The following is a 24761-nucleotide window of genomic DNA, read 5'->3' on the forward strand; positions in this document are numbered from 1 at the left end:
GTTTTTTATTTCTTATGTAACTCGGCTTTTTTATTTGATAAAGGCTTTGAAAGCTGCATAGGGTTGGATGTGTTGTTTTTGTTATTAATTTGGCTTTTTTTTATATGTTAATCAAAAATATTGAGCAGATAAACATAGACCCTGCTATAATTGAACAATATTTTGTGTTATACAGAAAAGAAACATGCTTAGAAAAAAAAATATCATTTAAAATCAAATGCCACCATTGCAATTGTGTCTCAGTCCTTCATCCAGGAATCAGGCTAAATCCTATGCTGTGCCCTAAAGTTAATTTAGGCCAGGTTATGAGCGAGTTTTAAATAGATTGTCAATTGTTTATAAGGTATATCAACACTTCTCATAGTAGGGAAAGTATCAGTAGGATATCTTTGTTTTCTCATAGTCTACTATAGAATTCAGTGGAAAATTCTGACTCAAAACTTTTTCTCAGATTTTGTGAAATTTTCATTTCTATAAGGCTGGAAATAATGATTGATTGATAAATTGTTGACAAGTTTCTTATTTCAATTCAACAGTTTTTTTGCTGCAGTTATACTTAAAAATTTGGGACTAAAGTCAAACTTCTTACATAAGGAAAAATGTATTGAAAAGTTAGCAGCCCCCCCCACCATATACTTTTAGCTGAAAAAATTGTTTAGTTTCCAAATGTTTTTAAAATTGTGCTAGGAAGTTTGCCCCCCTCACAAAAAATCTTTGCTGAAAATTCCTTACCTAAAGAGAATTCTCCATCTGGAAAATTCTTTCCCCCATATGAAATCCACATCTACAGAAACGTTTTGGACACTGCCCACTAGCAAACACAATATGTAAACAATAGGTAAATTTCATAACTTACTCTCTTTTACTCACAGGGAGTCAAGTCATCCCCAGAGACATAAACACAGACAAAGCAGTTGAACCAGCTTCCAAACATGTTCCTTCACCCATTTTTAACTTTAATTCCGTTTGCGAAAGTATCACTTTTTTATTGCACCTGTTTTCCGCACTAGAATCCTTAGATCAAAACATCTAAATTTAACTTAGAAATTTTTAAATTTAACTTTCTTGGTTTCAAAAAACAAATGAAAATTGATCATAAATATAATGGTTTTGATTGCTGAGGGAGGTCAACTTATGCTTGACAGTGTTTTAAGAAAAATGGTTTTGCACTACTTGAAATGTGTCATTATAACTTGTCGGTTTCTAGGTGGTTTGTGCTTATACAGTCCTGGGTAAAACAGATGTACAATATACAAGTATCGTTGATGGTATTCTATGTTCCATAATTGGCATTACCTCTGTTCTGAGATTGTATTATGCACTTGCTTCAAATTCCGAACATGGCTTAAATCATTATCCATTTTGTATCTTCAATTATTAAAAATGGTAAGTTATCCAATTAAGTTTCTTAAATAGAACAAAAACTGCTTTGTGTTTCAAAATATCTCAATTTTTTTTTCTTCTTGTTCTATTCTAGTTTTCCTCTGTGAAAAGAAAAGGATGAAATTTCATACACACTTGGAACTAACCCTTAAGAATTCAGGGGGTTGGAATTAAGTTGAATAATTGAAGGCAATTTTGCACATAAGTGGGTTTTAAATAGATTCCCAATTTTTGTTAAATTAAGCAATTGTTTAATGTGATGGAAGTACTTTATGAATATGATGTTCTAGTTTAGAAGACATTAGATGCTACAGGACATATTAATCTGCAAATTTTTCTCAGATTCAGTCCTTTAGCAGAATAATTTTCTCTCTTTTTTCCTTGTGTGCAGGTATTATAAAAAAAGGATGTTACCAGTATACTAGAGGTTTTAATGGGTCAGCCAAAATTTTTGTTTTGCAGACTAACCACTATCTCTTGTCTTAGTTGTGTGATACCGATTTTCAAAATGGTTTATTTGGATAGCTTATAACTTCCTCACCATTGTTTACAAAACAAAAAAACATTACCATAATTCAAATACATTTATTTTAAATACTTTATTTTAAATAAAATAATTCACTGGCTCAAAACATGAAACTTTTAATTTAAATTTTATCAAAATAGCTTGTTTTAAATTTAAGCTTTTTCTTCTTGATTTCCCTTAAATGTTGCTTCTATATATTCTTTTGCACATGTTTTTCCAAGCTTTTTTCACATTATCACCTAATCTTTTTTTAAATTGTTCATTGATGCATGTATGCTTTCAACTTCGCTTATATGGAATGGGAAATTGCATTATATGAAACCATCTTATTTTTAGACTGTATGTTTTCAAAGGACATTTTTCTTTATCTCCTTTTTTTTTTTTTTTTTTTTACAAAGAAGCATACAAGGTTATTAACAATAAGTGAAATTGATCATTATAATGATAATAATTTTTGGAATAACTCAACAGTGGGGGGGGGGGGGTAACTTGCATTTCAGTCTTCTTGGCTTTTAGATTTAGAAAATTTGGTAAAAACATTACCAGAACCATTCCAATGATTCAGCTATTCTAAAGTAAAAGTCATTGTACAACAAAAGCCCATGTTTTTTTCTTGCCAGTTTGAAGTTTTAATTTCAAGTAGTTTTAAATGCAAATTTTTTGGATCTGATGGCATTTTTAATGGGTTTTGGGAAAATTTTCATAGTTCCAATACATTTGTTTTTGAAATAACATTTTACCTTTAAGACTGATTGAGATAATAGTTACCATTCCTTACCCCCTCGCACTGTCTCCCTCCCCTCCCAAACCTTTTTTTTCCAAATGCAACATCATCAAATTTATTATATAGCCATTTTTTTAAAATTAGTGCAAAGGTGAAATAACTTTATCTCCAGGATTGAACCCCCCCCCCCTTATCAGTCCCTGGTGCAAGAGTTGCAAGTTTTGTCCATTGTTAACATGTAAGGTCTTTTATGAAGAAAAGAAGACATATTTGATCTTGGATCTCCAAAAAAGCTTAAAGTATTACTGTGAAATTCTCGTTAATTTGGAGAGGGATACCAATCACAATCAAAACAACCTTTTCCCTTGCTGGTTTTGAAACAGATATATCAACGATATCTATTGAACGGCTCAAGGTATTAGGTTGAAATTTTCAAGGGATGTGGAGGGGATTCTGAAAAAGATTGGAGGGCAACCAGCCTCTCCTTCCCTTGCCTGTTCTATTAGCCCCTCTCTTTAAAAATTGTTGAAATTTTGTAACTATTATTTTATTAAATCTATTCACATGGTGTAAGAGATATGCCTCCAGGGATTTCATTTCCATACACCCCCTTCCCCCCCAGAGAAACTTTTTTTAAGTGGGCAATTTATACATTGTATAAATGAAAAGTTTATCATTTGTTAAAGGGGAAAGTTTTGATTGGGGGAGTATCTGAAATTGCCCAGGTAATTAAGGTGAAGTATCGAATTAGAGTTCATAGAGTTAACAGCTAAATAAGTTTCAATTCAGTCGGGTAAATCACATGCTTAAAATATCAACAGCTTAGCTTGCGTAACTAACAAGTTTGACCACTACTGTGTATTAGTGAATTGTTATAGCTGTGACGTCAGAATCTTTTAATTAGAGACATAGCGATCTATCATTCAACGAGTGAACTTAATTAACTAGTTATACCGGTCTTAGACCAGTCTCTGTCATTTGGATACTGCTTGGATACTTGCCAGTAAGTCTGTATTTGATGAAATTCTAAATGAAAACATAAATCTCACCTGAGAGCGGATTTTATAGCTAGAGAAATATGTCGTCAGTCAGCCAGAAAACGTTTGATGATGGAATGAAGGTACTGGGAAAGAAACTGGATCTCATAATTAACCAACAAAAAGAGTTTGCTGTTACACTGTCCTCGATTTCGGTTCAGACTTTGAAAAATGAATCGAAGTCTCGTGATGCGAAGATTGCTAGTCTAGAAAGCCAGCTTGAGGAGCAAAAGTCAAAGTTTGATACAGTCGAAACGAAACTGCTGGAAATCGAAGTAAAAGACCGCAAACTCAACTTAATCATCTTCGGATAACCGGAAGAGATAAACCAACAGTCAGTTCTCACGAATGTGCCTACGTTACTTACATCAAAAATGGAAATGATTGATAAAATCCAAATATCACAGTGCTACCGAGTGCCTCAGAAGTAAAATGTGTCTAGCCGTAAGCCGATCACCCCTCCAGTTTTGTAATAGTGTCTACAGAAAAAGATATTCTATCAATCTTCAGTTCAATATCAAAGCTGAAAGGAACTGGGGTCCGGATTTGCACGGACTTGCCACCCAAATTAAACTCTATTAGAAACGAGTTACTGTCTAAGGGTAAGGAAATGCGTGAGAATGGATCCGCACAACTCACACGAGTGAAACAAAAAGGGGCTAAACTCTGGCTAGAGTATAAATCGGATTCTGAGTCGCAGTGGGCAAAAGCATAAGAAATATTAAAGACGACTAGTGTATGATGTTAGATCAATCCCGCTCTAGATTGATAATTGTTTCGTTTTTGTGTTTGAGATATGTTGATTTTTTATTTTGATGTGTTATTTAGGCTAGCTCGGTTCAATTTTATTTTGATTATTTCTACCCCAGTTATTTCTGTTCTACTTATACCTTCTCAATTTTGGTCTTCTTGAAGGATGATAAGCATAGTAGGTTTTCATGAATCGGCAGTGGTACGGGCTCCTTATCACGCGGGCTTACTGGCGCGGGGTGGGATCTTTCGAATATTAATTAGTTGACTTTAAAGTGTGCGGGTACGGAGGGGACCGTTAGACTAGTAGCTTTGGAGAAGAAACCCCTTAACCTATCCTTACTTTCTGAAACTGTTCATGTATTTGGTCAAAGAGAAAAGAACACTTTTTCTAAAATAAAACCGTCATCGTACGTTTCTCCTGATGAAATAAACAGACTTGAAGATAATTCATTGCGAATGGAGTTTGTGAATGTACAAGGACTCATGAGTTCTATTGATGAACTAACAAATTTATTGCCAGCAAATCAAATTGACATTTTGGGGATTTGTGAAACATTTATTAATGATAAGACCCATTATAATGTGAAAATCCCGGGATATAAATTCATTGATAAGAATCGACTAGTCCATGACAAAGGTGGCCTTGGGTAATTTTTTAATGATGGAGCGCAGTTTGAGCGACTGCCAGAACTGGAAAAATATAATGTTGAAAAAGTGTGTGAAATACAGGCGGTTGAATGTCGGCTTGGGACTAAAAATTCAAGTTTTTGTTGTGTATAAGCCCCCGTCGGCCCCAATACCACTTTTTTGGCAATCTCTGGAGTCTTTACTGTCATCTCTGGATGATAAGTATGTTTTAGGTATGGGGGATTATAATAGAAATCTGTAGGAATTTAAAGAAAATACCCATACAGCAGAATTTATTACATTAATGTTATCAAATTCCCTAATTCCTTCGTGTACAATTCCAACACGTGTTGCATCGACTAGTGCAACTCTCATTGACAACATATTTTTAACAACACCAGCCACGTCTTCACAGGTTGTTCTGACGGATTTCTCTGATCATTTTTTTTTATTTCTGATGTGAGATACCAGATTCATAAAATAAAATCACCAGAAACAGCAACCCGGATTATTAATAAAAAAATCTAGTATGTTCAAAGGATAAACTGAATTTAACTGATTGGTCTCCTGTATTTGATTCTGATGAAATAAACTCTGCGACGGATTATTTTTTAGAGGGATTTCATGCTGCACTTGATGAGTCGTGCACAAGAGTAAAAAAAAGAAAACGGAATTATAATCAACCCATCCAACCATGGATATCGCCAGCCCTTTTGACGTCAATAAAACATAAACAATCTCTATAAAACTTTAATATCTTTCGAAAGTGAAGAAAATAGAAGAACCTTCAAAAACTATAAAAACCTACTTTCAAAAATAATACGTAATGCTAAAATGAAATTTTATTTCAATTCTTTTAATGAAGTAAGTAAGTCCCCAAAGAAAACTTGGGAACTAATCAACTCATGTTTAAATCGATCGCGGACGTCTTCTTCACCATCAAAATACGGGATGCCCATGGTAATACAATTGAAAGGAACCTAGAAATGGCAAATTACATAAATTTTCATTTCGTGTCAATCGGGCAGTCAATAGCTAATAAGCTCCAACATAATATGTCCCATGGGCAATGTAATTATCCTACGTACCTAGGAAGTCCCTCTGAGAATTCTATGTTTTTAACTCCGGTAACACAAGAAGAGCTTGCTAAGGTTGTTAAGCTTTTAAATAATGGAAATTCCCCGGGGATTGATGAGTCGTCGACCAATATTGTTAAAGCCATTTTTACCTAGTATTAATAAAGTTATGTGTCATTTAACAAATCTGTCATTTAGATCGGGAACTTTTCCGTATTCTTTTAAAAAAGCGAAAGTGTTACCGGTATATAAAAGTGGTGACCGGACTCATAGCTCAAATTGTTAACCCATTTCTATCCTTTCAGGTTTTTCTATACTAATGGAGCGATGTTTTTATAATCGAATTTATAATTTTCTCTGTTCAAAATATTATTTTTCAAAAACTCAATATGGATTTAGAAAAGAGCATAGTACGCAGGATGCTATATTAATTATGGTACAATTTATTTACGAGTGTCTGGACAAAAAATGGATCCCGGCGAGTATATTTTTGGACCTTGAGAAGGCTTTCGATTCGTTAAGCCATGAAATATTGTTGTATAAATTAAACCACGGTGGGATACGAGGACCAGCGCACGATTTTATCGCATCTTACCTAAGTCATCGCTCCCAAGTGACTATGATCAACGACACAGTTTCGGATCCATGTCTGTCGTCATATATTGGTATCCCGCAAGGTTCAATCCTGGGACCCCTGCTTTTTATAATATATATAAATGACCTTCCATCAGCGACAGAAAACCTTGGTCTGAATGTTCTTTTTGCTGATGATACCGGATCATCACTTACTGGATATTCGGAAGAGGATCTCAATGAGAAGCTGCAAATCGTATTTTCACAACTTCTTGTATGGCTAAAAGCTAATCGTTTGTCACTAAATGCTTCAAAAACCAAATTTATCATTTATAGTGGAATTGGGCACAATGCGCAAGGAACTTCAACAAAATTCGATCTTGCTTCAAACAATCAAATTCAGAGGGTAACTTCGTTCCAATATCTTAGTATTATTATTGATGAAAAGCAATCATATAATGAACATTGTAATAGATTACGGGTTAAAGTTGCTCAGGGGGTTGGTATAATGCGAAGGTTTCAGCATTTTTTTCCATATGGAATCCTACGTCTCATTTTTTTTGCGTTGGTTCATTCCCATCTTATGTATTGCCCTCTGATATATTTGGCAACATTCAGATGTCATGTGAAACCGATACAAATTCTTCAAAACCGGGCTCTTCTAATTTTAAAGAAATATTTACCATCACCGTCTTCGTAACCTAATAAGAGTAAAACTGAAACTCTATATCTTCTAACTAATATTTTGCCTGTTTCACAGATATTCACCCTCAATTCTTTTTTATTTAAGGTAAAATATGACCGGTCGGAACTACCTACGTACTTTCGTTCGAATAATTTTTTCCCTGTGCAACATGCCCATTCTTATGAAATCCGACATAAATGGAACATTCAGCACCTAAAATTAAGCACAGAGAGATCACGGTTCTCGCCATTATTTTCAATCACGGGTTCATGGTGTCTTCATCTACCATTTATTGATTGCAGCAAATCTCTTCCAAATATAAAAAAGCAACTTCATTCTATCCTTATAAATAATTTTAAGAATTAATAATATATTGAAAATCTGGGTACATTTGATAATATTGTTTTGTTGGGTGTTTTGCCCTGTGAGTTGCCGGTCATCGGTTACCCTTATTCGCCCGTTGTTATTGTATTTTTTTTATTGGTATTTTCGGTGGATCTTTGCCCGGTGTCGGGGGGTTTGTGGGGTGGGTGCCCGTCTATTGGTGAGTCATGGAATAACTCTTATTTATTTTTTTGTTGTCAAACAGGTTTATTCCGATTAATGTACCGGGTTTTTGTCATTCGACCTTGTGTCTCCGGCGTTTACCCTGTATTTATGTCTATTTTGTACAGATATTTTAAAATTAAACCTTGAACCTTGAAGCTTTGGAGAATTTTGAGGAGTATCTTAAACTAAATCAAGAGGTACTATGTACATTGAGTTTGTCAAAAAGCAGATCGGCAGTATCTTAATAACGACTGAGAGTATGAAATTTAAACTTTCAGGACATGTGTATTGGGGGGGGGGGTATTTGAAAGTGGTTCGAGAGGTGCCGGGCCTCTCCTACACCCTTTTTTTCTGGTCTCTCTCAAGAAACATTCTTTCAAAGTTTGAAATAGTTTCTTGTTCTGAATAATCTATTTTGAAAAGGTCAAATAAATATGCCTATGGGAATGACATGAACCTCCAAAGCTTTGGAGAGACATTCTGAACAAAATCAAAACAGACTATCTATATGCTGGTTGCCAAAACGGCGCATAAGCAATATCTAATGAACGGGCAAGGATATTCAGTTGAAACTCACAGGGGATGTTGTAAAAAATTGAAGGACTGCAAGCCCCGTTGCAATTTTTAGATGCCCTATCCCCTCAGAACTGATTAAACTTTTGAAAACACAATTTTTTCAAAATAGATGAAAGATCTAGTAACTATGCCTCCCGGGATGCAGTCCCCCCCTCCAGCTCCTTAGGGCAAGGACTGTAAATTACCCAATTTGCCCCTTTTTTTAATTGTAAGGCCTGTTGTTATAAAAGAGGGAAGGTTTGATTCTAATTGCTCTCGAAAAGGTTATGTTTATTAAGGCAAAATTTCGGGGAATATTTTGGGGCATGTTTAACTAAATACAAAAAATACTATGTGCATCGAGTTTTTCAAAAAGGTGTATTTGTAATATCTTAAGAACGACTGAAGGTATTAAGTTTAAATTTTATAGGCATGTTGAGAGGGACAATGAAAAATGGTGGGAAGGAAACCAGTCCCCCTCTAGTGTTGTAAAATTACGGTAAAATAAAAACTCAATTAGTAAAATTGGTAAAAATAAGGTCAAATAATTTACTCCCTAGGAAGCATAGGGGAAAATTGCTGTTCTAGAGTTGCTCTATAGCTAGAAGACCAGTTGAACTTTTTTTTTTTGTCTATTATTTTTTTTAGCATTTAATAAATTCTTTTAAAGATTTCGATTTTCCTCTGCTTGAACAAGTAATACCCTCCCCCCTATTTTGAAAACCAATGGGTAGAAAATTTCTTAACGTATATGAATTCATGTTTTGTTTAAACACCATTTAAGTTAGGGTACATAAATTGGATTAACACTCATTTTCTTTATTTGTAATAAATAGGCTTTGATTTGTTTTGGGTCGAAGGCAGACGCTAATTTGGCCCTAATTCCCTGACACCTCAAACTTCTTTGAATTTCTGGACACCAAGTAATCAAATCATCTAGCATTTTTTTTTTTTTTTTTTTTACAATTGTCTTATTCCATCCAAAGAAAAATATTGTAACTTCTAACTTTTCTTCTAATCCAAAGAAAAAAAAAACATTTATAAATTCTAATTTGTTTTTTATGCATTCTGCAAACAAACTCATTAATCATAATTAAAAAAAAAAAACTTTTCCTACTTCAGCCGTTAATACAAATAATCACTTGAATAGAACCTTGACGTTAATCAAGTATCTTTTTTTATAGTACAAAACAGCATAACCAAATAATCAACCAAAACAAGGGTCCATGTACATCCAACATTGTCATTACTAAATGCAAGCTGTCGTAAAATTACAAACAAATCGCTTAAAATCTAATGAAATATTTCCAAGTGATCACCTCCCACAAGGGCTCCTTAGAGTATGTATGACGCCACTAAACCCTTAAGGTCCAAACCGGCGGTGCTGATCTCCGTTTCGTAGCCCTTCAGCTAGGAGGCGCAATAGGAGTTTAGGGGCCAGGCATCCTCTGATTTCGTACACCCTTCCTGCTTACCTTCCCCAGGTTTCTCCAGGTACCCATTTTGAGTAGTGTTGACTCTGGCTGAGCTCACAGTCACGCTACTGACCGCCGCCCAAAACCAAATAACCGGCCACGCCAGGAATTGAACCCATGCCTCTAGGACAAAGGATTCCCAACCCAGCGAACCAACCACTTAGCCAGGACGGCATCCAGGATGGCATGAGGAGCTCATAGTCTATCGCTTGGTGAGCTATTTTATAATTGCGGATTAATGTTGGATTTTGGGTCGATATGGGTAATGAAGTAAATACTTTGTAAATTTGAAATATACTGTACTGAGTTTACGTTTATCTGTTTTTGAAAGAATCTTCCAAAATCGTGCTGTGTATATAAAATGTGGTAGTGCTGTTGAATTATACAGTTTAGTGAGGATTATTCGATCGATACTTTTTTTATCGGACAACCGAAGGATAAGACGCACCACATATTTTTTCAAGGTTGGACATCAGCATCCAACTGGTGTGACTCAGAGATGTTTCAATATGTATACTAAGATAAACAAGTTTATCAACTGACTTTCCTAAAGAATGTCCCAGCTGCAATAGTTGTGTGGGATCCGAATTACCCCAATTAAATAGAAAATCCTCAGATTTGTCAGATTTAAATTCCAGCCCCAATTTGGAATATTCGCTCTTAAGTATGCTGAAGTTTTCTTTGTTACGCTGCAATGACTTGGTAAGATTAAGGACATCATCCACATAACAGACAAGTGTCACCTTTTATACTGCCTCAATGCATGAGTATATGCATTTTGATTTAGTGTCTAAGAAACCATTATTAAAAAAAGTCGACAAAGTGATAGAACCTTGAAGCGCACCCTAATAAACAGAAGCAATACTATTCATATCCATTAGGGCGTTAACTACAACACTAAATTCATCAACGTACCCTATTTATTCTGAAATCCAAACTGGTATGGTGGAACACTACATTTCTCCTTTAACTCATCAGCAAAACAGCTCAAACAGTTTACAGAATGTAGTAGATTGTTATAGGCCTGAAAGTAGAACGCCGAATGTTAGATTTCCTTTCTAGGGGATAGGAGTGAGATGACCAATGCAAAAAGACAACGGTAATTTAAAAGTATCAAAAATCATCAGCATAAATAATCCTAGGTGTGACATGAGCAAGGGGTTTTACAGATAACATGAGACACACTAATAGTATCTATGACTAACAAAGCTTTCGGTTTCAGCTTGGAGACTGCCATCGTTATCGCTTGCATTGTAACAACATAGTGAAAGAGATATGACACTCTGGGAAACAGATAGAAATTCATCAAGTTTGGATTCATATTTATAATATAAAGTTAGATTTTGTGCGACGGATTCATGCAAAAAATGTGTTTTCCCATTGGATAGGAGGATATCAGAAGCCTTGGGAGTATTCGAGGATGTGTTGTTTGGGGGAGCAAGTGATTTCCAAATAGAATTGAGCGAAGCAGAAACTCTCATCACTCAATAATCTCTATATTAATAAATATCAATATATCTATATCAATATATCAATAAACTGTCTATCAATCAATAATGCCTGCACGGTGACGAGCAAACTTAATTGGGAAAATATTTTTTTATATAGCTGAATATAATTCAAAATTAAACAGTTTGTGGTAACGAACTCTAAGTACGGAGCGACCCAGCTCAATAAAAGACAGAATTTCGATACCAATAGATATATCAAAAGAATCGGCTTTTATTGCTGATTTCAAATATATAAATTTCAGAAGGTTTAATCTTACCCATCAAAGGTTACGAGCCTGAATTTTTTTTTACTGATTTTCTGAAAAAGGGGGAAGCTACCCCTAAAAGTCAAGTGATCCCAATGAAAATCACATCATCAGATGCAGCGTATCAGAGAGCCGTACTGTATAGGTTTCAAGCTCCTATCTGCAAAAATGTGGAATTTTGTATATTTTTGGCCAGAAGAAAGATCACGAAGAAAGATCACGGATGCGTGTTTTTTTGTTGTTTTTTTCAGGGTTGATCGTATTGACCCAGTGGTCTTAGAATATCGCCAGAGGGCTCATTCGAACGGAAATTGAAAGTTCAAGTGTCCTTCTTAAGTGACCAAAAAAAATTGGAGGGCAACTAGGCCCCCTCCCCCACCTTTTTTTCCAAAAATCGTCCAATCATAATTTTGAGATTGACATTTTATTCATCATAGTTGAAATGCCCAGTAAATAAATCCGTGGGTATAAAATTACCCCCCTCCACAGCCCCAGGGGCCAGGGCGTTAAGTTAAACAATTTGATCAGTGTTTGTGCAGATTTTTTGTTATTAGGATTTACGGACACCTACTTGTATGGGGGGGGGAAATTTTCTGCGTTAGGTTTTTCCAGAGGTAGAATTTTACTTGATGAGGGAAGTTTCCTGTGAGTAAACTTATCACGGGAAATTATACACTGTGGAAATTTTATACGTCTTACTTTCTCCTTCCCGTCTCAATTTGACTCGTGGAGTGGTTAAAATCAGTTGTCCAAGGTAAATTTTCACCGGGATTGAATTGTCTGTAGGATAATTCCGTGGGAATAGGGTTTCTCCGTGGAGGTGGGGCCAGATTTCCTGATATTATTTAAAAAACGGTCAGAAATTAAATTAAATATAAAACAAGTTTTTTCACTTGATAGTAAGGAGTAACATTAAAACTTAAAACGAACAGAAATTATTATGTATATAAAGGGGGTTTCCCCCTCCTCAATACGTCGATCTTTACGCTAAGGTTTAAATTTTGTCCCAATTATTTAATAATGACTCATGAAACACAAGGGCTATTTAATTAGAACAAAAGGACGCTGTTTAAAAAGTTCTAAAAAACTGTAGCACAAAGAACGAGGTATTAAAGAGGGGGCAACGCCCCTCGTATACGTAATTATAACTGCTTGTTTTAAATTTTAATGTTGCTATTTGATTTCAGTTGAAAAACATTTTTTTTTAATTTAATTAGATTTCGAGCTATCAGACATGTTAAACTATATTGCAAAGTTTTTTATTTATCAAGGTCCCATCCCACTTTCAAAGGGTGTTCATCCTTTTTTTCTAAAAATTAAGAAATTTTGTGTGCTACTAATTTTTGATCATCCAACTTAAAACCACTGAATTTTGCATCTACAGAATAAACAATTAATCAGTTCATGCTTACAGGATGGTCAATAGCGTGGGGGGGGGTATTTGAAGCTGCCGCCTGATTTATATGCTATACAAAAAAAAAAAATTTGTTAAGGGCCTCAGTTTCTGTTGACAAGAGTTACTCATTGTTTACATTTCCTAGAAAATTTTGTTTGAACCAGAGCTCTTTTAAATTTAAGGGATGTTATCAGGCCCCCTCCTAAATCCCATTGTTCCCTTTAATATTTGAGTATTCAAGTACATCCCTCAAAATATTTCTAGAAGGTCTGATGCAGGAACAATTGATTTTAGGGCAACAATTTTTCTGTTCATCCAATTTATCAGGAGTTCTTAATGGGAAATTGGGAGTTCTTCAAATAAATATTTTTTTTAAGGAATTCGTCCCCCGTCCTTCTTCCCTCTGTCTAGCTCAGTCTATGAATGAAATCTTGTATTTTAGAGCTACAAGGGAATGAATGGGTAGCTTTCATCCCACAGAACGCATATTGCAGGCCTAATCAAACCTAGGGATTCCCCACTCACCCCTCTCTGTCCATATTTATATTTACTCTTCGTTAATATTGAATGCGCAACTCTATACCATTGTATAGAAACTTATGCAGCTTAGAAGGTATCGACTCAGTCGAATGAAGATTAAAAATGATTTTTTATGTTAACCGTCCATTCTGTATGGATTATTCCTACGTGTATCTTTAGTAACGGACGTGCCAACGTTTAGCATTACGGCTTATGCAATCAAAAAGTTAAATACTTCACCTTTCGATAATCTTTCTTAGACTTGTTACCTGGTGTCCCTCACCAGGCCAAAACTGTTCGTTTGCGTAATAAAACGGCAAAAAAGCCCCTTTTCTTTGGTGCCATCTCATTTGTTGCTGGAAAAGCACTATAGATGTCACCGTCCGAATGAGCTCTTTTTCAGTTTACTAGGGCCACTAGTTTGATATAATCACCTCTGAAAAAAGACGATAACAAAGAAGCCAATAACAGATAAACACGAATCCATGACTTTTCTGCTTGGGAAGAATATGAAAATTCGCTATATTCAAACAAAGGACACATTTTATAACTTGCAGCCCTTTCACCAGGTGCTGTGTGGTGTCATGTTATCCCTAAGGGTATAGTTATTGGACCTTTGAACTATCTTGAGCAAAATGACCATATGAAAATTTTGATCCGACGACTTTGGAGGTAAAAGGGCGTGAGAAGAGGCTATTTGCCCAAAAATCTTTTTGGCCATTTAAAAAGGGTACTAAAACTTTAATTTACCTTCAAATGAGCGCTCTTCTGATCTTCTTGGACTATCGATTCGATATGAACATCCCTCGCAAGAACAAAAAACAACAACAAATAAACGCGCATGAAACCTATACACTAGTGTTCTTTCATACGCTGAATCTGATGGTGTACTTTTCAATAAGCTTCCTCGACTTTCCGGAGATGTTTTCCCCCTTTTTTGGAAATTAAGCAAATTTTCTGAGGTTCCTAACTTTTGATGGGTAACATTAAACTTATAGTTTTGACTTTTTCACGGATCGAGGACTTGAGTGCCGATGCGGATTTTTCTAAATGGAATCGCTGATTTTACGGCACATCTTAGAGCGTAGCAAATCTCAGCACAATAAAAATTAAGATTTAAAAAAATAAAATTAAACACAAATAAAAATTAAGAGCAATATGTATCTCGGTTTCATCAATAAAGCAAGATTTCCAAAGAAGCGGAAAAAGGTTGTCAATTTCTTGCAAATAGTATCAAAAATGTCTTAATATAGGAGGAAACAAATCATTTCCCAGTCAATCTTTGAAAACCACTTAAGGTTGGGCGTGTCTTGGTTCATTGGTGTAAGTGTTGAATCTAGTTTAACAGACGCTTCTATGAGAAGGCGGTCCGATAATTCGCGATTAAGTATTACAGAAATCGGGAAATCAATCTAAGTAACCACATGGTCTAGATTTGATGCATGAGTGAAGTGTGAATATACGTGAAAGTTTCAGTTTTTGGCTGCACAATTACCTCATCAGAAAAATACCACGGAGAATGGGAGAGCGAAGTGATACGGCTGATTCTGAAAAATTAATTTCACAATTAGAGTCCCCAACAACAGCACAAGGGATATTAAATTTTTGAACTTGTCTAATACACTCATGCAATGTCTCACAGGCTTTTGCAAATAGTCGTTCTGATTCTTCATTTTGATGATTAGTGGGCAAATATACATTTATCACTACGCAAGACCCTGCCCTCACTGCTAGAAAAGTATGACTAGAACTGAACAAATTTGATTGAATACTCACTGAAACTAAAGTTACCAGGTCTCCAGATAGACGACCTCGGGAATAAACACGCCTTGCGGAAGCAGAAAGGGTACTAAAGTCTCTACTCATGTCCACTGAATTAAGACTAGAATGTGTGAGGAAATGCTCCTGAATACACATTGAACCATTATCCAGCAGCTTACCTTCCAATACTGATATTGAATCTAACAAATAACCGTTTGTGTTCCATGGAACAAATCTCACATCTTGGTACTGTTTAGTAGAGATCCCTGGTGGAATCTCATGGTGCGCTCGGCAGAACCGTATCTTGAACAAAGGGTCATATTATTACACTTAATTACTATGTGACCAACTTGGTGACAATTAAAATTTTCATGAAAATATTTGGCATGAAAATAAACTGTTTCATTCTTAGTGTATTTTGATAGATTCACTCAGGAATGTCTGCAAATGAAGTTGGTGTTCAAAATAAACTTTAAATGCTTTAGATCTGCAACATCGAACTACTCTAGAGCAGTTAAAAATACTTTTCATGAGCTTGAACTCATCTATTTCTGTTGGAACGCTTTGAAAACTTGCAATGACAGCTGAAGACTTCTCTGACGCACTTAAATTTGGCTGGGATTTTCTCACTCTCAGCAATAGAATTGACACATGTTTGGCTCGCACGACAACTTTATATTTGTCATGATAACGCTTTAGCTGTTTTATATCTTTTGAAGCTACCGGACATAGACGGTCTACAAATTGCTGCCTCTGTTCTGGTGAAAAAAAATTTCGGACAGTTCTTCAAGACTGCAGCATAAGTGAGTGGCTTCGTGTTACGCTGGAGTTAATTTGGAGGTGTGTGTGGGCTAGTAAAGCCCGATACTTTCTGTTTATTTACCTTTGCTTGTATAAGCCCGTCAAATTTTCGATGGAGTTTATTCACTTGTGAGACCACAGAAGTAGTAACGCATCACCAATAACGGGTAGGCTATGCCACTCGGCGAATAAATTACAAATATAGGCATGACTCGTTTCTCTTTAGCCAGAGTAGCAATTTACATAAATCTAAAATGTTATCGTCGTCCCTTTGACATTTGATTGATCGCAATATTGTCTAAAACTGATCGCAAGATCGCCATGCAATACCTCTTTTGCTTTTAAAGTGGGGTCGTGGGTGAAGAAACTCACTGCCTTTCCGACAATTGTCTCGGCTCTTAATGGCTAAAGCGACGACCTTAATGTAGAATTTAATTCCGGATTCAAAACAATATGTTCAGTCATGCCTCCGAACTTTAAGTTAGACAGATTGGCACTTGGCTCACTTTCTGCCAAAAAACTGTAAACAAACAATATGTTTGTAAATGGTAAATAAAACCGTCTATAAAACCAAATGAACGCCATTTAAAATGGCAGGAATTAGTATGCGTCTGATAATATCAACGCCAGGAGTAATAATATCAACAAACTCGCAGGAGTGGAACTCGCTCTGTAGTAATTTTGAATTCAGATGGGAATACACAGATTTAAGACTTGTAAGAGACAGATAAAATTTTACCTCAGAATTCGTTTAAATTCATTATAGACAAATACCATGCAATCACTGCCCTCTATCTTAAAAATAGTTGATCGTACAAAAAAAAACTGTTGAGAAGCTAGTTTTATACGATACTTTTAGTAAATGCAGATGGCATAAAACCCACAGAAAATAAGACCTTTACAAAAAACGTGCAAAACGTCAATTTTTTACCTTTGACCTATGCAGTCTGTAGTTGCGACCAGTTGCGACTCCGACATGTTTTACGGTGTCATAATAAAGGCTTTTGCAAATTTATGCCCGATTGTCTCAAATTCTTGCCCTGTTTTAGCAAAAATTACTGGACTATTACTCGGACTTACCTGCTTTACGTAGTTTAATATTTTACAACATTTTAGTTTTTGTGCTCGTCAAACCGTACTTCAAATAATATTTTTAAATTAAATTATTTACCCAATATTTTATTCTCAAATTTATCATTTTCCTGAAACAAACTAGGTTGGAAAAGGAATCATTTGTCTTTTTTCTTAATATCCCTGATTTTCGTCTAATGCTCATTTTTTTTTTGCTTTTGACATTCAAATTCGTACAATAATATATATATATATACTTAAAAACTGAGTTTTATTTTTATGTGTCTTATGTCCCCTTTATTTATGATTTGTTTCAGAGGCTCAAGATGCTGTGCATGGTGATAATGAGGACCGTTTTGAGGCTTCAGACTTTCATTATTCTCCCAAACGAGAAGTTGTTTCTGTTGACTCATTTACCGGCTTTTCAGGAGCATGTAAACTTGAACTAGATACACAGGAATTGGGACCAGCACTTCTTGCCAGTGAAGGTTTGCTAAAGCTTTTTGTATCAAACAGTTTGAGCTAACGAACTTTAACTAAGGAGCGACTCGGCCCAATTTTAACAAAAGCTCTAAAAAACGGTATCTTGATAACAACACATACATCTAAAGAATTGGATTTTAGTGCTAGTTTGAAATATTTAAGAAACATTAAGTTTAATGTTAACCATTAAAATTTACGAGCCTAGAAGGTGATCGTGCTGAACCAATAGTCCTAGAAGATAGGGAGAGGGCTTATTTACAAGGAAATTAGTTGTTTTAGTGCGCTTTATAAGTAACCAAAAAGATGTAACTGAGAAACTGAGAAAAATTTACCACGTAATAGTTTCAGGTATGAATTGAAAAATGTTCAGAGTGTTTTTCTGGCGGAACAGTGAGTAAGAAATTTTTTTGTCGTGAGCAGAAAGTATTTTACGTAGGAGAGCTTTCTACGGAGTAATTATACTTGATGAAATTTCCATAAAGGGGGGGGGGTGGGCTACCCGGCATTTTTTTGCAAAACGATCAGAAATTAAATGAACAAACTAATTAAATGAAACAATTAATGAAATTTTTTTGACTGAAAGTAAGGAGCAACATTAAAATACAGAACAGAAATAATTCCGTATATGAAGGGTGTTGTCTCCTTCTGAATACCCTGCTCTTTACGCTAAAGTTAGAGTTTTTGTCTGAATTCTTACACGACTACTGAAATTATAACAACTACTGAAACACAATGATCACTTAATAGAATAAAGAACTTTTTTAAAAGTGTTTAGATACTTTAGCTTGAAGAACGGGGTTTCCAGGAAAAAACAACACCTCATGTATGGAATAATTTCTGTTCGTTTTATGTTTTAATGTTGCTCCTTAATTTCAGCTGAACAAATTGTTTTCTTTTATCTCATGTTTTGCGTTATCAAATATATCAGATCATGGTTTATTGGAAAAAGTAAAAGTACAAGTAGAATAAATATTCTGGCTTTAAGAACGTTTTAGAATTGTCACTTGAAAGAGGTTTGTTGGAGATGTTTGAAATAAGCATGGATGGAAATGAGCTGTTGTGTTTTGAACTGTCTTCTGAAGTATTTGAATGTTAAGTTTATAGCTACTGAGTGAAAACAGTTTCTGGAGTCCTATGGATACCAGACGAATCTCTTTGAGCCTTTTATTTTGGTGTTCTTTTTATTTGTTTAGTTTCTTTATCGGTAGTAAACTTTTTGGGATGTTTTTTTGAATCACAGTTGGTTTTTCCTAATATTTCATTTACAAAAGGCGTTTCCAACAGTTTCATAATGCCTACAAGACTAAAGAACAACCTTGACCGTCAAACAGGACAAGACCATTCTGAGTAGCTAATGAAATTTTATATTAAGTAATGATGAACGTAAATGAAGAACAAAGATATATAGAGTTAGAACATTTGTGTCAACAAGAATTACAATAAGTCGAAAATATTAGTAAAAAACAAAGAATTATATGGTTCGATGATAAGTGGTTGCAAAAATTAAAACGAGTCAAAAACGAAAGTGAAGAACAAAGAACTTTGTGGTTATAAGACGTGCAACAACGAAGAGCAGAAAGAATTAATGAAGTGAAGAGAAATGTAATAGTTGGTTAAAAAATGCTCCACAGAGAGCACAAAGAAATATACGATTAGAAGATAAGCGACAGTAAGAATTACAAGCAACAGCGAGAAACTGAATGTAAAAAACGTTTCAAAAATGATGTGGTAGAACAATGAAGTGTAGTGTTAAAAGACAACTAACAGTGAAAATCAGAGCAAGTCAAAAATGAACGTGAAGAAGAAAGAGATTTTATGTTAGAGCAACAACGCCCTCCCAATCTTCAACACCAACAAAATGTGGCGCAAAACAGTTTGGCGCAACCCTGTGCAATATTACAAAGATGTCATAAACTACGAAAGTGTAAATTACAAATCATTGGGACCCTTCAATGTTAAATGTATTCCCTATGGAGCCCTCCATTTTTCCAAGGAAAGAGTGCAAAACAAAGGTGATTCTTTCAGAGCTTCCTACTTATAACGAGAATTAATATACACAAGCCTACTGCATGCAGAGTGTCAGGGCCAAGCCTAGAAATCGGCTGCATAGTAGTTGTTTATATTCTTAAAACTGGCGTATTGACTTTTCTGGCAACAAAAATTGATCTTGATAGGTTACAATTTAAGGACGAACTTGTATTTTTCAGAGGATGGCTGTATCAAACCTATTGTGACTTCATGACATCAAGAAGATCCTGCTGTTAGAAGACAAGCGACAATGAGAATCAGTATATACAAGACTGCTGCTTAGCCGTGTCGGACCCAGTGTTATATAAATGTCCATACATACATAATTATTTATACATATATATTAGAATCGTCTATCTTAACGATTGCCAAACGTTTTTTGCTTATTCATTAGGCTACGAGATGACGGAAGCGATTTTAGCATCGATTCAGGCATTATTGGAAAAGTTACAAGTGCTGGATTCGAAGCTAAATAGCCCACAAGAGGCTTAGAACTCAGCAAGCGGGGCAATACAACATTTGTCAAATGAATTAAGAGTTAAAATGACGGTAATAAAGTCGGAAATATCTGCAGTAAAAACTAGAGTCTAAGACACAGAGAAACAGAGACACAGAGATAGCAGTTGATATTCATGATGAAGATTTATTTAAGATTAATGTAGGAAACGAAAATTTAGAGAAAGAGATGGAGAAGATTATTGAGTTAGTTGAAGTGGGCAAAGTAAGTGAAGCAGTACGTAGTTTAGAAGAATCACTGAGGGGAACTATGGAAAGAGAAGAAATTGACAAAGACATGTTTTTAATACGAATGTGAGAGTCTTTGACTCATTGTACAAGAGAGCCTGAGGAAAGTACGCTCATCCTAACCGCAAGGAATAAAGAATAATTAAAAAATTACAGAGATAATAGAAAGCGTTCTAAGAAGATGATAAGAGAGAATAAACAATGCGAAGCAGCGAAGAAAGAAAAAGAACTTATTAAGCAATTCAGGGAAAAAGATACACATCAATTCTTGAAAGCTGTACATAGGTCGCTGAAGGGAGAGGCACACGAGACATGTTCTTTAGAACCTGAAGAGTGGGAACAGCACCTCAGGACACAATCGATAAATGTACACGGAATCAAAGAAGATCTCCAAAAAATTTTACCAGAAATTAGACCTTTTGGACCCATGACAGAAGGAGACACGAAATTGATAGCCCCCATTTCGGAGAAGGATATATGGGAGGCTATGAAATTAGCAAAAGAAAAGCAACAGTTCGAGACGGAATTCCACTACGAGTAGGGAAAAAGGCAAAAGAAGTATGCATACCCGTTTTAACTGTCGTTTTCAGCCACACATTTTTATTGTGCAGGTGGCCAATAGAATGGACAACATCTATAGCTGTGCCACTATAAAAACAAAGAAACAGCAAAGAATTCTCGAATTACCGACTGGTCCAGATTTATCCCATAGTTAGCAATATTTTTGGTAAGATAGTTGATAGTCGGCTAAGAAAATGGCTCGAATAATTGAGGAAATTCACAGAGGAGCCGGGTGAGCTTAGGAAAGAAGGGGGTACAATAGAGCAGGTTTTTATTTTACAGACCGCAGATAGAAAAGGAATAATAAAAAGGGGGGGGTGGTAGGATTTACGTAGCGTTCCTGGACGTAAGAGGGGCTTCTGATAATGTGATAAGAGCTATGCTAGTTAAGCGACTTTTGGAGATCGGATTACCTATAAGTTTTGCTAGATTAATTGTAGGAATATATAGTTCAGTAGGCCTAGTTGTTAGAATACTAGGTTAGTTATCCGGGAGAATTTTGACGCGAATAGGTTTAAAACAGGGATGACCACTGTCACTGACTTTGTTCAACGTGTATATTAATGATATTGTTGATATCTTCAAGGAGAAAAGCGCTCTTGAAGTACTGATAAGTTTTTGAAAAATTTGCATGCTTTTGTTTGCTGATGATATTGCTCTCATAGCACAATCGGCAAAAGAAATGCAAACATTATTAAACATAATGGAGGAATATTTGGATATGAAAGGATTAGAGTTAAATAAGAATAAAATGGTAATTGTAGTTTTTAGAAAAGGTGGAAAATTAAGAAAAGATGATGAATTTAGATTTAAAGGTGATTTTATAGAGATTAAAAAAGAATTCGTGTACTTAGGAGTTAAGTTTTTTATGAATTGTAAGTATGCACAGGATGTTAAGCATAGAGTACAAAAGGGAAATATGTGCATGAATTTAATTTTAAAAAGTGAGGTGGGAAAGATTAGGGACTTAGCAATGCATAAATATTTATTTAGGACTAAACTCCTCCCGGTTATACGTTACGGGCACAGTTTATAGAATTAGCAGTATGATCATTCCCTATCTCACCCATTATAAAAACCCGGACCGAGGTACAAGTGCTCCGAAGAACGTAAAAACATAAGCGGCATTAGATATATTCACGGGTAGACAAGTCAGATTTCTCTAGAACGCGAAACTCGGCTTCAACGTTGGAACACTAATTTTGAACAAACTAATTTTAAATTAATTTATTCCAATACATACATGAAAATCGGTAATTAGTAGTGCAATGTTATTACTAGATGTTTATAGGAATTAAAATTAGGTTTCGAAGTCTCAAGTTGGTTTCAAAGGCATTTTGAGAAAGTTTCTGCCAAAATACGTGTTCCAGGGTAATTGGACCGCTGATGGCAGATCAAATGAGAGGAGCTGTTTGTACGCGCCAATATATATAAATATATATATATATATATATATATATATATATATATATATATATATATATATATATATATATATATATATATATATATATATATATATATATATATATATATATATATATATATATATAAATTACTTCAGATGTTTACAGGAATTACAAGTAGGTTTTGAAGTCTCGAGTTGGTTTTAAAGGCATTTTGAGAAAGTTTCTGCCAAAATACGTGTTCCAGGGTAATTGGACCGCTAACGGCAGATCAAATGAGAGGAACTGTTTGTACGCGCCGATATATATATATATATATATATATATATATATATATATATATATATATATATATATATATATATATATATATATATATAAACTGTATATATACAAACTTTGTATATATACAAACTGGAAGAATATTCTATAATAGGAGCTTTTCTAACGTAAAGCCCCGTAAAATTTTGGATATGCCACTAAAATGTGTGATGTCCTTCAATTTTCTGAAAATTTCCTAAGAATTTTACGAAAAAAACTTCTTAACAGACGTTTGGTATTTTTTTGGATAGGGCTATTGCGCCAACTTTTACTACAGCAACCAATAATTAAAATCCAAGTCCTAAAATTGGTATCAATCAGGAACCCTCATCGCTATCTAAATTCACAAAGTGCAAAGATTTTCAAACAGAGGTGTTTATTGTTTAAAGTTCAGGAAAGGTCTGCCCATTTCATACGAAAACATTGATTGAAAACGAAAGTAGTCTTATCTAGAAAATAAATATCGTAGAAAATAAATATCACGACGTGAAAAAAAAAAAATGATAACCCACCCAGAGGGGGGGGGGCGAGGGGTGCCCCCCTATTGTAGTCTAAAGTGGCGTAATTTACCTAATTAACGAAAGTTTGCATTAATTAAACTTGTTCCTAACGTAAGTTTATCGGATCAACCTATTTTGCGCCCTCCCCCCCTAAAAAATCCTGGATCCGCCCCTGAAACCATCACACCTATTCTACCAGTTATTAGAAGAAAAAAAAAATCCTTATTTTCACAAATTTCATCGACCCCCCGCCCCCTTTTTTTTTTTTATAAAATCCTACATAGGCCAATCAGTTGAGTCCACTGTTTGTAAATAATAGATTAAGTCATAATTTGTATATAAATTAAGTCATACCTGTGAGATGGGACACTTGCAAACCACTTGGCTGGCTCACCAAGTTTTTTTCTGCTTTCAAAATTATGAATGATACAATTTCGAACCATTTCTCATTGATTGACGCATACAGACTAACCCGCTAATCCATGAATAAGTGGGAGGAGCTTTTTGTTCGCACCGAGAATGAAGACCAGAAATCATCTGCGATAAACTTACTGGATAATTCTATAAACTGTGATTACGGGTGTGAGCTGTGGGGTTTTAGAGAAAGTGAGGAGTTGGAGAGAATGCAAAGAAATTATTTTAAGCGAGTTTTTAGGACCCATAAATCCACTCGCAGTGTTGTACTGGAGGGGGATTTAGGACTGAGTAAGTTAAGAAGAGATAGGTTAATAAGAATAGTGAAGTTTTGGATACAAATTTTAAAAAGTAAAAAAGGCTAGCGAAAGAAGCGTATTTTAGTTTGTTGGAGGATAAGATAGAGGTAGGGTGGCCACAAGAACTAAAGAAAATTTTAGATGAAGTAGAATATTCGTATTTTTGGAATGAAGGTCAGGGATCGAATTGGGATACAGTGGTTTATAAGGTAAAAAAAAGGCTACCCGAGCAAGGAATACAGCAGTGGCAGGCTCGGAAGGAGATCCCGGGATCTCTGAGTCTGTATAGTACAGTGAAGGACACATGGGGGGAAGAAGTTCATATTAAGTCGGGGTTGAAAGGGGAAGAAATAAAATGGATTTTGAATTTAAGGGGAGGGTCGATTGATATTGGGGAAAGGGAGAGCAAACTTAGAAGTTATAGAGTTAATACGGTTCCTTTTCCAATGTTAGGGGAAGATGATGAGGATATGTTTCATTTTTGGGAAAATTGTAAAGAATTGGTGGATCTGAGAAATGAGTGTTTTTCGTTGGTGTTGGCAGATAGAAGGCGGGTGGAAGGGATTGTAGGATCACGAGTTAAAATGACATTAAGGAATTTGGCTAAGTATATTTATGAGGGACTGATACATCGTTAAATATTTATCTGCTTATAAATTTTTTCGGGAATAATCATAAATAAGTACGGTTATTATTTTAAATTTATTTGTGGTTTTTTGTTGGTTTTGTTATGTTTAT

General features: G+C 35.1%; 1 protein-coding gene across 1 annotated transcript in view; it reads right to left on the reverse strand.

Moving 5' to 3' along the window:
• LOC148942297 (pickpocket protein 28-like) overlaps positions 1 to 23826 on the reverse strand; it is a 171897-nt gene extending 148071 nt beyond the window's left edge. The window contains exon 1 of the mRNA XM_089103145.1: positions 23665 to 23826. Within this exon, the coding sequence (XP_088959271.1) occupies positions 23665 to 23753 (89 nt within the window). The 5' untranslated portion in view covers positions 23754 to 23826. The remainder of the gene's footprint in view (positions 1 to 23664) is intronic.
• Between the last annotated feature and the right edge of the window lie 935 nt (positions 23827 to 24761).

Source organism: Artemia sp. Qi Xiang Cuo, chromosome 17, assembly GCF_049724085.1.
Source record: "Artemia sp. Qi Xiang Cuo chromosome 17, ASM4972408v1, whole genome shotgun sequence".
In the NCBI taxonomy this organism is placed as follows: domain Eukaryota; kingdom Metazoa; phylum Arthropoda; class Branchiopoda; order Anostraca; family Artemiidae; genus Artemia; species Artemia sp. Qi Xiang Cuo.